The sequence below is a fragment of the Melitaea cinxia genome, chromosome 2, assembly GCF_905220565.1.
Source record: "Melitaea cinxia chromosome 2, ilMelCinx1.1, whole genome shotgun sequence".
Lineage (NCBI taxonomy): Eukaryota > Metazoa > Arthropoda > Insecta > Lepidoptera > Nymphalidae > Melitaea > Melitaea cinxia.
In genome coordinates this window covers 8,037,624-8,051,602 of record NC_059395.1, presented here as the reverse complement: position 1 = coordinate 8,051,602, position 13,979 = coordinate 8,037,624, and the positions used below count along the sequence as shown (strand labels likewise).

Here is a 13,979-nt window from a genome sequence, read left to right as displayed (position 1 = left end):
GTACGTCGACTTTTTGTGTTAATGTCTTGACCTTGCCTCAGCTGACTAACTCGGAGCAAATCCATACAAGAATTTCGTAATCGAAAGCGGAACAATTTAGATAAATACATTACATATTAGCTATTTTATAAGTTTAGAAATATGTATAACCAATACAATGTTAAATACAACGATAGAATTGACGTGCTATAAATTAAATATCTACATCTAACGTACTTGCAATGTGAAAGTGTGTGAGGAACACCGACCAACAAATGAGCTGTTGCGTCACAATAACTTTGATCTTTATATTACATGTTTTGAAATGTATAGATACATATACTTCTTTTGAAATAATTTTCAAAACTGTAATAAATTATAATTAAAAAACTTATAGATCTCGAAAAATGCTGAACGTGACTAAGAGCGAGTTCGTACGTGCCATATGTTAGAAGCCAATCGTTTCAAGGAGAAAATAATGTATCTATATATTGTACAAATCAGCGTGTTAAAACGCTAAACACGTTTTTGTAAATCGATCTAAAGAAATCGTGAACTAAACACTCCGACGTACACAGGTAGGGCTTATTCATAAATAAATAAATACCTTGTACTTGTACTAAACAATTTTAAAATAAAATACTTTAAGCCGGTTTTAAAAATGATTAACAAGAATAAAATGATTCCGTCACAATCCAACCGAGCTAACCTCCATACTACCTTAAACATAAACGTGTGTAACCGGAAGACCTCTAATGTAAATATATATAATAATATGTTTAGGATTTATAATTTCTTTATTCTAATTATTAACGTTCACAATGGTCGTAGGAATATATTGTTTAAAAATATCATTATAAATCCGACCGATGGCGGGATAACCATCCAACTGCTGGCTTTGAAATACACAGGCCGAAGATGGGCAGCAGCATCTTCGGTACGGCAAAGCCAGCACTGCGATCACCAACCCGTCTACCCTGCGTGGACTATGGGCAAAACACATGAGTTCACGCCATTTTTGGCGCGAACTTGTGGAGGCCTATGTCCAGCAGTGGACTGTAATAGGCTGAAATGATGATGATGATGATGATGATGATGAATGATATACCTAACGAATATAGTAAACCTTTTAGTAAGGTTACATTGACATCCCGTGTAAGGATAGTCATTAAATAAATCTTCTATTTAAAAGTCTCATCAATTTTTAAATATTGTGACGTGAAGGCTACTTCCAACCTGAAATAATTATTTGCAAAATGATAATTTATACGCGCTCCACTTGAAAAAGTTATAATAAAAATAAAAATCAATAGACTATTGTCCTGAGAAAAATCTGTATTCGTATGAATATACTAGTCTAAATTGTAAGGAGATTAATATAATTTCAATAAATGAAATTAACATTTACTAATAGATATAAACATTACCACCTACATAGTAGTATGTATATTTTTTGTATAACAAAATACCAAGATAAATAAAACATTTAAACAGTCATTCAATTAATTTCCTTGGCATATATTAAGTATTTGAATATTTCTACGTGTGTTGTATGTAGTTTTGTGTTCGTAATTTAATTATTACGTATATAGCAGAAGTATCAAATGATCTTCATACGATTATGCAACGTTGGTATTGAGTGCATTCCTTACCACATTTGTAAACCATCAACAAACTGGACAATACCGTACTGGCCACTTATTTCAATATAATAAATAAAATATTCAACTTAATATTATTATATAACGGTAACACTTTAGTCGTATTTAAATTTACTAAAATTAAATAAATTAAAAAAATATATATATCGACATAGAACCTAGAAATTATACTATACGCATTTTTAACGTACACATGAAAACAAGATAATAAATCTGTACACATTTTTTAATTATGTTGAAATTAATAATACTAAACGATTGAACGGTACTTAAGTCGATAAAATTTTTCGTAAAATGGCCAAAGTTTTTTACCTACGCAATGACGCAATACATTACGTACTAAGTACATAATATAACATAGCCGTATATAATCTATACAAGATTGTAATACAATTTTACAACTTTTAAATAAAAAAAAAATACGACGGCAACATCGGAAGCTGTGACACGCTAATACGTAAAGAACACATACGAAAGATAACTAAAAATCATAAATTTATCACGAAAGTACACAAATATACTTTCCAACGTATAAAATAACCGCCAAGTTTTTGATCATGGAATTTTTTTAACTTTAACAACGTTATTTATAATCCCATATCAAAGATCTGTTATAAATTGAACAAATATTACCAAAAGATAAGAGTGAATAATAAGCGTATTCGGTTTTTGTTTGTGAAGTACCTTGATAATAATTTGATATATAATATGAGAGATATTAATTATAAACACTTCATACTAATGTCAGATAGAAATTGATAATATCCAATGCTAGCCTTGGAAGCGACACAGAGTTTAAGAACGACAATAAGAACCAGAGCTGAGCGCTAGGTCAAGGAGATCGAGTGTCATGGTGTTACGTTTATAAATTACCATTCTAATCCCATACACATATATAGAAAGTCGATTTTTATTCTATCCGAGGTTGCTTCATTATTTCCATTAAATTAAAAATATGTTTAAAGTTATAATGATTAAAAAATAATTGTAGTCAGGACGCTGTAACAATGCGCACTAAAAGACAAATGGACACTAGTTGGTGGGCAATAAGTATGTAATATTTTTTAATTAAAGCATTACTAATAGTTATTCAGAAATACTATTAAACAATATATTTATTTTTTATAAGTAATTAATAAATTATTTGACGATCTGTTATCCGTTTAGAGTAATTTTATATGTAGTTCGTGTAAATAAAATTAAAATGCTAAATCGTATATTCGAAATTATTTTAAAAGAATACTAATATTAATACCTAGACCCGTGCAAAGTACTTATTATCATTGTATGTGCAATAGCAGTATTATCTTCGTAATTTCAAATTAAACGAATAAATTTTAATAGTATGAAGATAACAAATCGTTTCTTTTCAATTTCATATCACGATGTAGTCATTAATTGAACAAGAGATAAATTTCATTTAACTATTAATACAGTGAGTAATCGCAGCCATGGATTGCTTATTCTTCCATTTCATTTTCAATACAGTTTGAAATATAAATTTTTCATTAAAACTGAAAAAAAAACTTTTTAAATAAGCCAATCCAATTCTCCCCGAACACACGGTAAAAACTTAAAAGTTTAACAATACATACTTATTTATTTAAACATTGCAAACAATTTATAAGAACGAAATTAAACATTTTTTATGTATTGCTGTTTAAAGTTATTAACAATTATCTTTCAATTTTTGATATGATATTCAAAAAATGTTTAACAATTATCTTTTTATTTACAATATGTTACCTTACTTTTAATACTATGTAGTCTTTTGAATAACTACTACGTAATTAATAATATGGCATAGTTTTTTTTTGATTTTTACTTTTAATTTTTAATATCATTGCAACAAATTAGACCAATTAGCTATTTTCCAGTTTTATGCCTATTATTGAAAACTGTATTTAACTTATCTTTTCTAAAAATGGCAACAGAAAAGACAGATGCGTCAACTTCGAAAAATTATGGACCTTAAGTACTTCAGTTTCTTGCAGGTTGAGATAAATCCAATTCTCAAATAAATATAATTTTAGCCACGCGTTTAAAGAATAAAATTATGTTTGTTCGCCATCACGAAGTTACTTATTACAACCACCTAAAATATGTCAAGGACGCATTCTTGGAGCGGCCCAACTACAGTACTTTGTTTCACCTATCATGATAAATTGTACCGTCATTTTACTGACATAACCATTTTGATAATACCTTTGTTTCAGCATGTTGTCCGGAACGAAGACATTCCACCAAGAAGGTCGCTTTTGACGCAAGTTGTAAGTTGGAGTATCGCTTTCTTCATCCGTGTCGTTACCGCCGGATTTTCGTCTCTTTTTGCGTTCTAGCTGAAGACGCGCCGCCCACGACCGCCTGCGGCCTTTATCACTAGGTCCGAAACCGTCTCCGACGGGAACGGCTAGAGAGGCTCGGCGAGGTATATCCGGGGGTGGACCATCAAATTCGGTCAATTTTCTGTATCGTTCAGCAAAAGTAGCATCGGAAGCTCTCCGCCCATTAGAAGAAGACGGAGAGGGTTTGCTGACAACTGGATCGGTAAACGATTCCTCGTCGTCAGTGTCCTGCGCGTAATTTTCCTCGCTATAACGTCGCGGAGTTTCATCTATAGCCTCCTGTAGACTTGCCAATGGCAAGCTCGGCCTGTGCGTGCGTAAGCCGCGCGGCATCCGTCCCGGCCGGCCCTGCAACCGCGCCAGAGCCAACGGCACCGGCGACTCAGTTAAGGTTGGCTCGCTAGCACTCATCGTCACTCACTGTCACTAGTACACTCAGTCACTTACTTTCACAATACTTTTTTAGATTTAACCACTTTTTTCAAATTCCAATGATAAAAAGTAATCTGACATGGCGACTAACATTTCGATAGAAAAACCAGATATTGTTTTTATTGTTGAGTTTCTTAAAACAGAATTCATCAATTAGTTCAGATAATAGATATATAAATGGTAATTGCACTTGTGATGTATTATATAATAAGATCATAAAGATTGTTTATTTATTGCACAATTATGAGTAAACAATCAATTAAAATAACGCAGTTTTTTTCTTTCTTGGTATGTGATGCTTATTATTATGTTCACATAAATCCTAAATATGTTGCTATCGGTTGTAAGACAAAAATATATTTTTATTGTTGTTCAACCATTAATAAAATTTTCGCTTGCATCGATTTTCTGTCAAGAACAGGATCTCAAAGACTTTTGTTAATTTGAAGCTCATAAATGAACAAACAAATTTATTAGTAGTTTAAGTGTGACGGTATGCTATTAAATATGGTGAACAAAACGATTTAGCTCCATATCGTTACAGGTTGCCTATTTGTCATCGACTACCAATTACAAAAGCGACGATATCAATTATCTAACTGCACGACAGAGGAATTTAACGTTTAAAGGAAGATGCAAAAGCGCGGACAATAATGTACTAAGATAAAAATTAATAACCAAAAGCAGGTTGGCAATAGTCCGGGAATTATCTCGTTACAATTAACAAGAGCCGGCGCTATTCCATATACGCAGGTGAAGCTTTCGTAACTGCATAGTCGTCATCGACTCACGACGCAGCGGGGAAAGTTGCCACCGGTTTGTATAAATTGCTGTCTCACGTTACTAAGGTCGATTTCATTATCACTTGATGGTACGGGTGATCGAGCTCTACGCGAGTGACGAGACCAGAGGTGACGTTGTGATGTCACTCACTAATATTTTTATAGGTAATTCCTATATGATTGGTATTCTATTCGAGTGTATTCTGTTTGTGTCGGTGAGTGCACTCATTGTATGACATGTGCTCGCTTGAAATAGTTAGAAAAACAATCTGATGTGGCGTCCGGCATATAACATCACCAAGGTCGTGCATCAATTGAGTTATTAATTGTCTCTCATTGACTTTATAAAGCGTTGCGTTACAAATAGCACACTATTAATTATACTACCAACGAAATGTAAATATTTAAATTAAGCATAGGTGAAAATCTTAGAAATATTTCAAATGCATATTGAATATACATGTAAATTAAAAACATTACATCTCAATTTAAAAATAAATGTTTTATATGCCGGTGGAAAGTTTGTAAAAGTTAAATATTTATTATTAGCTAATAAATACCAAGGGTAACTTTATTTGCAATAAAAACTCGTCAAAAATACTATATATTTTTCTTCTGAGGTAAGCCAGTTAATGTCCTCAATAAAGCAAACAAGTATGTGCAGTGCCATTAAAATTATGTACTACTTCTTTCCACGATTCTAAGATGTAAGTGTGTCAACGTATATATTTGTCTAACTATTCGCAGTAAAGCAACTAATCAAAATAGATGTCCCGAGAGATTATCCCTTTATAAACTTCTAACTTCTAACTCTACTAGCGTAATGTAAAAGCGAATTTCATTAGAGACAATAAGAGCAAGTTACATTAAGAGATCAGATAGATATGCGTTTTCAAACACTTAATTCATATATTAACTATTTAGGTTCTTTCATATGTCGAACTGTGTGGCTACGGTACTAAAGAATATAGCCACCCCCTCTCTTCCCGTGGGTGTTGTAAGAGGCGACTAAGGGATAACACAGTTCTACTATCACCTTGGAACTTAAAAAGCCGACCGGTGACGGGATAACCATCCAACTGCTGCCGAAAGACGGGCAGCAGCGTCTTCGGTGTAACAAAGCCAGTAGCCTGCGGTCACCAACCCGCCTGCCCAGCGTGGTGACTATGAGCAAAACACATGAGTTCACGTTATTTTTGGCGTAAACTTGTGTAGGCCTATGTCCAGCAGTGGACTGTATAGGCTGTAATGATGATATGTCGAAAAACGTTGTAAGAAAATACTTGTCTTTATTTATTTGGCCTATAAAGTTGTAGGCGCGTCTTCTCGTTACAAAAATTATTATATTTCATACTTTACGATGCTATTAAATATTTTCTTGGTATATGTAGAATATTTATACTTTTTAACTTTTGTAATTGATTAATGCTTTTGCTACCTAAATTTGTTAAAAATGCCGATTTTTTTGACGTTCGTTAAGTGTGTATTATCACCTTATAGCGAAATAAATATTTTCATTTCATTTCATTTCATTAAAAAAGCACTTAACGCCATCAGGATCGATCACTATTCAGCCTGTAACTACTTGCCACTTCTGGGCATAGGCCTTTATCTCCATGTAGGAAAAGGATTGGAGCTTAATCGACCAAACTGCTCCACCGAGGGTTGGCGGATACATTCAACTATGAGTAATGATCGCTATTAGGTATTTATGATAACAACAGAAAGATAGACAGCTTAACGTGCTCTCCGAGGCACGGTGGGGAGACCCACAAGGACAGACATCCTAACCGGAAATAAGTATTTGTACAAATGCAGATATCCATCCCGAGCGAGTATCGAACGCGCAAACCGTCAGTGTTTTAGACACTTACACGCACCACTACACCGGAGCGGTTGTACTTAATGCCTTGCTACTTAGTTAAAATTTTATCTTAAAATTTAGCAAAATAAACGTTTAGATACAACTTTGTATTCACGTGTCGTATATCTTAAGATAGCCATAATAACAATACATTGTTGGAAGTAATCGTTAAAAATATCCGTTCCAGACGTTACGCGGTTTACGGTAATAGCTTGGAGTGCGATACAGCACGCACAATAGTTCTTAAACGCTTTTCGACTCCGTCTTGCCTTTTGTTTCTTACTTATCGCACGTTGCAACTACAACTCGACTGCGACATGATCCTCTTTTAATTTAATTCACAAAATATCATATTATATTCTTTTGCACAGTGAAATAGCTTAAATAATTTACATCCGTTTTTTATATTTAGCAGTCGGTTTCGTTACAAATTATATTTATTCACGAATGTAAGCTAAGTGTAAATATGCTATGCACGATATTTATAAAAAATACCTTTTATACTATATAGTTAATTTACCTAATATACATAGATATACTTTAAGGTGACGTAATTTTATAAGTTTTAAACCTATTGCCAATGAGCCGCTCATGCATTTATAGAAAAAAATGTGTATTCGTTTCATTTTAGCTTTGGCACGTGACTGACGTTTGTTTGTAATAGTCTACATATGTAAATAGAGTGATATATATGTATTGTATAATAATTTTATATATCAGTGTAATTACTGGTACATGTTTGAATTAAAATTTATAGTATAATTAAATCACTTATAAAGTAATAAGTGCGTTGTATTCGCACATGGAAGGTTCCGAACAACTGTAATATGTTTGTACCTAATAAACAAGTTTAAGGTTGGCCTTAAGCGCCACAAAAATAAACTTCCTGTGTAGGAAGCAACACCTTAAATTTTTAACTATATTTTTATTAGCTAGCCACGGTTACACTCGCGTTTTTGAGACAAATAAAACGTACTGAAATATTGTATGGCCTATATAGCCTTTCTCAGTAAATAGTCTATCAAAAAAAATGATGTTTAAATTCGTACCGGTAGTTTCTGAGATTAGGGCGTTTAAACAAGCAAACTTATCAGCTTTAAAATATTGGTACAGTTAGTATAGATCCAATGAAAATTCTAATTACCTATTTATTGTATAACACAAATCTTAGTTCCGTTTTCTTAGGTATATGGTTTGGTTTCCACCCTTATCGTGCAGAACATTTAACAAATGAAAAGCGAGTATTAACAAATGTGGGTAAATGTAGATACTTTGTCAGAAAAATAGCGATTACATTACCCACAGCGAGATACAATAAATGTCCACAAACAACGACAGACGGCAAATGCAAACAACGAATAGTTAATGAGAAACCAACAAGTCCTCAGCTCGTTGCTGAACTGAATACTGATCAATTGTTTACGACAATAAACTAGCTTGGGACAAAGAAAATCGATCTCATTAATACGTATAATAATGAGTAGGAAATTAACGCGCGCCGTTTATATAGTTATTTTATTGAAAATAGGAAACGATACGCACTTGTGTGAATAAAAAAAAATCGTTGTAACGTGCGGAGAAAATACAACACAATGGACGTTCGTTTATTAAAAAAAGAACAAAGGTTTTATTTAATCTATCTTATATCTATACTAATTAATGGAAAGTCGGTTTTTTTTCGGTTATACTGCAAAAACAACTGAAGCGATCGGAATAAGACTTATACCATAAGATGCAGCGTTAGTACTTATCGTGTAAAAAAATATGGTCGGACAGAGGTCGCTAGTAAGTAATAAATAACTTCTTCGTATACCTATGAATAATTTAATTTATAAACTATTATTACTTTAGTAAGACTAACTATGAAGCCACTAGTAACTGTATTCGAAAACACAATTTGTTTTTTATGGTGCTTTTCGTTAAAAATGTACAAGACGCATAAGGTTCAGCATTCTATCAACTCATAGTACAAATATCGATCTAATAAAATATTGTCACTCTAAATAAAATAAGTTAACAATTAGTTTTTTTTTTTTTATTTCTAATGAACTCAATATTAACTAAAATCCCTAGAAAGTTTAAAACATTTGCCAACATTACATATTTATTATAAGTACGATTGTATCAGTATAATAAAAATACTCGAGAGTAGGTAACTACGTAAAATTTTAATATTCATACATTCAAACAACTTGGTGGCCGTAAGCAATTTTATCGCTTAACTAGTTACTATCCGCAATTTTACTTTATTTGATCAAAATGTATTCATACTTTTATATTAAGCATGATAATTAAATCATTTATAAGAATATACAAATATATACAAGCAAAGACAAAAGGAATAAACTTTACACTGCACACAAATCGTTTTATTGAACTACGTTAAAAGTAAAATGAAGTACCATTTAAACGGATACCATTTAATACGTGAATCGAATTTACAATATCATATCTTTTATAAAGAAATAATATTGCAGTAATTATTGATAAAGCAAAGAGGAAAGTGGCGTAGAATTCTTTGGGAATAGTCCCAAATTTGCAACTGCCACAAATAAATCTCGTCGAAAGCGTTCTGAAGTCATGTTGTCCCGATTCCGTTAAATGAATGCGAGGAAATTCAAATCAACTCTCATAAAAAACTGTGTAAACAATGTTTGATAAAGTTCAGCATAAAATTAGTTTTTGAGTACAATCCTACTACGTGTTTGAAATTTATTTTCAGTTATACAATGGACTGTTTCCTACTGGGAATCGCATTTCGCAGAAAATTAATGAAGATTGATTATTTATTGATGAATTCGATTTGTAAATATTTTTGTCTTATATTTAATTTACTGAATAATTTTTATAATTAATATAATAAATTAATAACACATTTGAAGACTAACGTTCAAGGATGTAGTACAGGCTAATAAAAAAAACTATCTCACTATTGTTATGATAACTCGATTACGGCGTCTGAGAGGATGAAGCACATCTGAAGGAAATGAACACACGCCTTAGCTCCATTGCATGGATTAAACTTGTCTTGGATTGGAAACCAATTGGAATAATTAAAATGCAAAGATGAATTCCTTTCCATAACATGGAGGTTCAAATGGCTCTCATGTAGTTGGAGGTCAACTGGAGGTTCTATTAGCCAGTACTGCTTACACGTATTCGCTACAAAGACAATTATAAATAGATTATGATAATTATTTATATCTGTGTCATATATTTGTAATACATGTATGTGTGTTATATAGATTTTTAGTAAACTAGAAATGTTATTTGATAGACGTAAGTTCTTAGAGGCAATGCTGTTGCAAACGATTATCTAGTCTTTGACCCCATTTTTTGTGGTAGACACAAATGGTCAATGTTCTTGGTTTTACATAGCATAGACTTACTTAGGGTTGGCTGATAATTAAATATTGAGATATAAAGCATATACTCGACTATAGAAATCTAAGTAAAGATATAGGATATATTATATTGTAAAACTATATTTTAAGAATGAGAATAAATTAAAATTTAAAAACAATCAGAGTCAAAAAATATATTTTATTATATAGACAGTTAATAGCTGTTATATCTAAGAAGATAAACGTAAATTTATCATTATATTCTCACATACCTTGAACATCATCTTTACGTGCCTACAAACTTTATGCAAAAATAATTTTATATATAAAATAACCCTATTATCGAGGCAAAAAGTTGAATCAGCAGATGTTGCTACGGTCAGCCATGACATAACATAATTCTCAAGTTACGTCTATTGCTAGAAAAATGTAGGTCGTGTCCGATTTCAAAGCGCAGCGGGACTTGCATAACTAAAGCCTCGCCTTGCCGTGCACCCGACTTTCAGTGACATTGAGTCTGCCGTATCAACCACGATTCATTATAGGTATATTTCATCGATAAGATAACATTATTTCAATCATAACTTGATTGAATCACTGAGCTTTATCTATCAATGTCATATTATATATTTTATTTTAAAAAATTGATAACGACGAATTGAAGCAACTAACACTAGAATTATTTTCTATTTTTTTTAAATCACAAATCATACTAATCATAACTAAAGCGCTGATGATACTAAGCCGGTACCACTAAATAGTCTAATATGCTATTCACACTTAATTCCGGTAATTTATAACCGACTTAAAAAAGGAGGAGGTTACTCAATTCGACCGTATATATTTAATGTTTGTCCGGGGATAACTTCGTCGTTTATGAACCGATTTTGATAATTCTTTTTTTTTTGTTGGAAAGAAGATATCCCTGGTGTGGTATAAGGAAACCAGGAGATCCCAGAGAAGTCGAGGGAAACTCGAAAACTCGCTTAGCTTTTTACTGGGTGTACCGATTTTGATGGTTTTTAATTTAATCGAAAGCCACTGTTTATCATGTGGTCACATTTAAATTTCGTCGAGATCTGATCACAACTTTCGGAGTAATCTTTGATAATGCGTATTTACTTTATTTTTTTCGTCTACCGTACGTCGTATTACTTGTCGATATAATTGAAGTCGTTTTTTTTTTCGTTTGCCTGCAAACACAATTATTTTATCCGTTATACACGACTCACGAGATACAGTATACGTGATATTTGTTTTAATATAAGATATAATTTACATTAAAATTTGGTATGAAACACGTACTAATACGCCTGCAATAGTACAATATATGTATTGTTGAGGGGTAAAACCTTTTTTAATGTGCTAGAGCGAACAAATGGGACCGCCCACGGCCCTGCTCGGCCACAAATCATGACAGTGCTTTCCACGTCTCTCCGTTCGCGATGATATACCTATTGTATTTATAGTATTGCTCCTGAATGCATGGAGAGTTTGCCGTGATAAAATTTTTTTATTAGAAATAAAAGAAAACTACGTTTCTGTTTTGTCTTAACAAAGATACATATGTGTCAGAAAATTGTAACATCTAGTTTATCGAAGGAATAGTAATTTATAACCGATATGAGCTTTCTGTTGCTTAAACATTTACTACATTTTTCAAGCGAACTGCTTCATTTATTATTAACTAAAGGGATTAAAAGAAATTACTCGTTTTCACCCTAACCAGATATTAATATAAATGCTGCAGAATCATTATACGGTAGACCGGTAGACCTGTAATATGAGGTGATCCTCTTTTCATGATTTAGTTTTTTATTACGTTCAAAAAATTATTTCTAGTCAATTGAAAATGGTATGAACTGAAAGAAACTAAATCAGCTTGTAACTTGGTAGACGTATGTTTAAATCTGACTATTGTTTAAACTTTGACACACAAAAGGCCGAAAAATAAAAATAAAAATAGCTACGAAATTTCCTTTTCGCGTGCGTTTTTTATAATAAACGTGGTTAAACTAAATACAAGAATCCTCCCGATTATTATATATATTTTTTTATTTTTGTTATTCTAATAAATGAGAATAATATTTTATTACACAAAATATATGTTTAGTGATAATAATAACATAAGAAAAATCTTTATAAGATTATTAAAACAACTCAAACTGTTAAAAAAACTGCTTAAATAATTCTATACATAACTATCTGTAGCTTCATCAATCGCGTGATTTTATTTTAATTTAGAATAAAAATAATAAGAGAATCAAAAGCAAATCTTGAACGTTGGTACGAAATGAAGTAATGAATGAATTCATAATGTTTCACGAGCAGTGTGTCAACCTTTCAATACGAATACTTTGACATAATCACAAGTATCGAAGCACTCGACCATTCTGTGTTTTACGATAGTTTCACTAGCTTACTGTTATTTTTTTATACCATTACATAACCAACGTACGATCTACGAACCGCGTAGACCGTCGCGTCGTAGCATCTAACAACATCATACCAAGGGTACTGCATTGCAACAACATTCGATAAAAAACAATACTAGGAATATTTTTACGTTGAAGGTAGTTTACTATTGAATCTATAAAAACCACAATAACTATAAAACCGATGCAAGGGTACACGAAGTTTTATTGTTTTCAATATTCAATAATACAACACAAGTGCAAGAGTTATTTAAAACATAGCTAACACAAATCGCATCGTTCTAAGTTCTTACGAGTTGCGGCCACGCACCGACCTCCTTTCCCCGCTGCACTGGCGCAACGGACAAATAAAATAACTAGACGGAGACGCCGGGCTCACGAATTCGTAGCTTAAACTGCGCGTGCGACTTTCACTGCGATATATAGGTGCGCGCGCGTCACAGCGTGCGAACCTCGCGGCGCTTTGAATGCTACTGACTGACTGTTAGTAGGTTGCCGCTGTGGAGGGGCCACCAGCCCGTCAGAGATAACGCCGTCACCTGATATAATGCCTGAAATCCACCCCTTCATCGTTTTCTTTCTTCTCGACTAACGTCAACACCTTATTTGTAAACTTTTGCCTCTTAAGTTACAGTTTACTAATCATTTTCCTTCCTGATAAGATTTATCATACATATGTAATATTTTTATTTTTATTAAACGAAACCCTTAGCATTATCCACGATAAATATTTCTTGACGTGACAATGTCTTCATCGAACATCTAGTCGTCCAAGGAAAGGTAGAAGGAACCAGACCTCACGGCAGATCGCCTATGAGATGGATGGACCAAGTATAAAGGCTGCAGTGAACGTTCCATTACATGTGTGCTCCCGAAAAGCAGCTGTCAGGGAAGAATGGAGACGAATCGTCAAGCGTGTGACTGGGAAGTGATGACCACGACCGCTCTGACAAGTGCGTAACAAAAGATAGAGAAATATTTCTTACGGGTCTCCCATTTCAATATAATACGTAAAATTAATATAAAACAGCTTAAAATCCGTCGTAAATGTAAATATATTTTAATTGATATTGCATCCTACCCACTAATTATTATTGTATTAAAATCACTGGATCACCTACAGTCACTAATAAAATT

The 13,979-nt window shown here is 32.7% G+C and overlaps 1 protein-coding gene across 2 annotated transcripts; it reads right to left on the bottom strand.

The window, feature by feature from the left end:
• Window positions 1-3,480: 3,480 nt before the first annotated feature.
• LOC123663860 lies at window positions 3,481-13,362 on the bottom strand. Of its 2 annotated transcripts, none has more exons than XM_045598508.1 (2): window positions 13,109-13,362; window positions 3,481-4,550 (listed from the first exon to the last, which is right to left on the bottom strand). In XM_045598508.1, exon 2 carries the CDS (start codon window positions 4,394-4,396, stop codon window positions 3,746-3,748), a length of 651 nt encoding a protein of 216 aa, XP_045454464.1. In that variant the 5' UTR covers window positions 4,397-4,550; window positions 13,109-13,362; the 3' UTR covers window positions 3,481-3,745. The 2 variants fall into 2 exon arrangements, with proteins under 2 accessions (XP_045454464.1, XP_045454472.1); XM_045598516.1 differs by having other exon boundaries at window positions 13,136-13,362.
• Between the last annotated feature and the right edge of the window lie 617 nt (window positions 13,363-13,979).

Bases quoted from the DNA above. Each gene is read 5' to 3' on its own strand.
- LOC123663860 (XM_045598508.1), bottom strand. From the start codon at position 4,396: ATGAGTGCTAGCGAGCCAACCTTAACTGAGTCGCCGGTGCCGTTGGCT.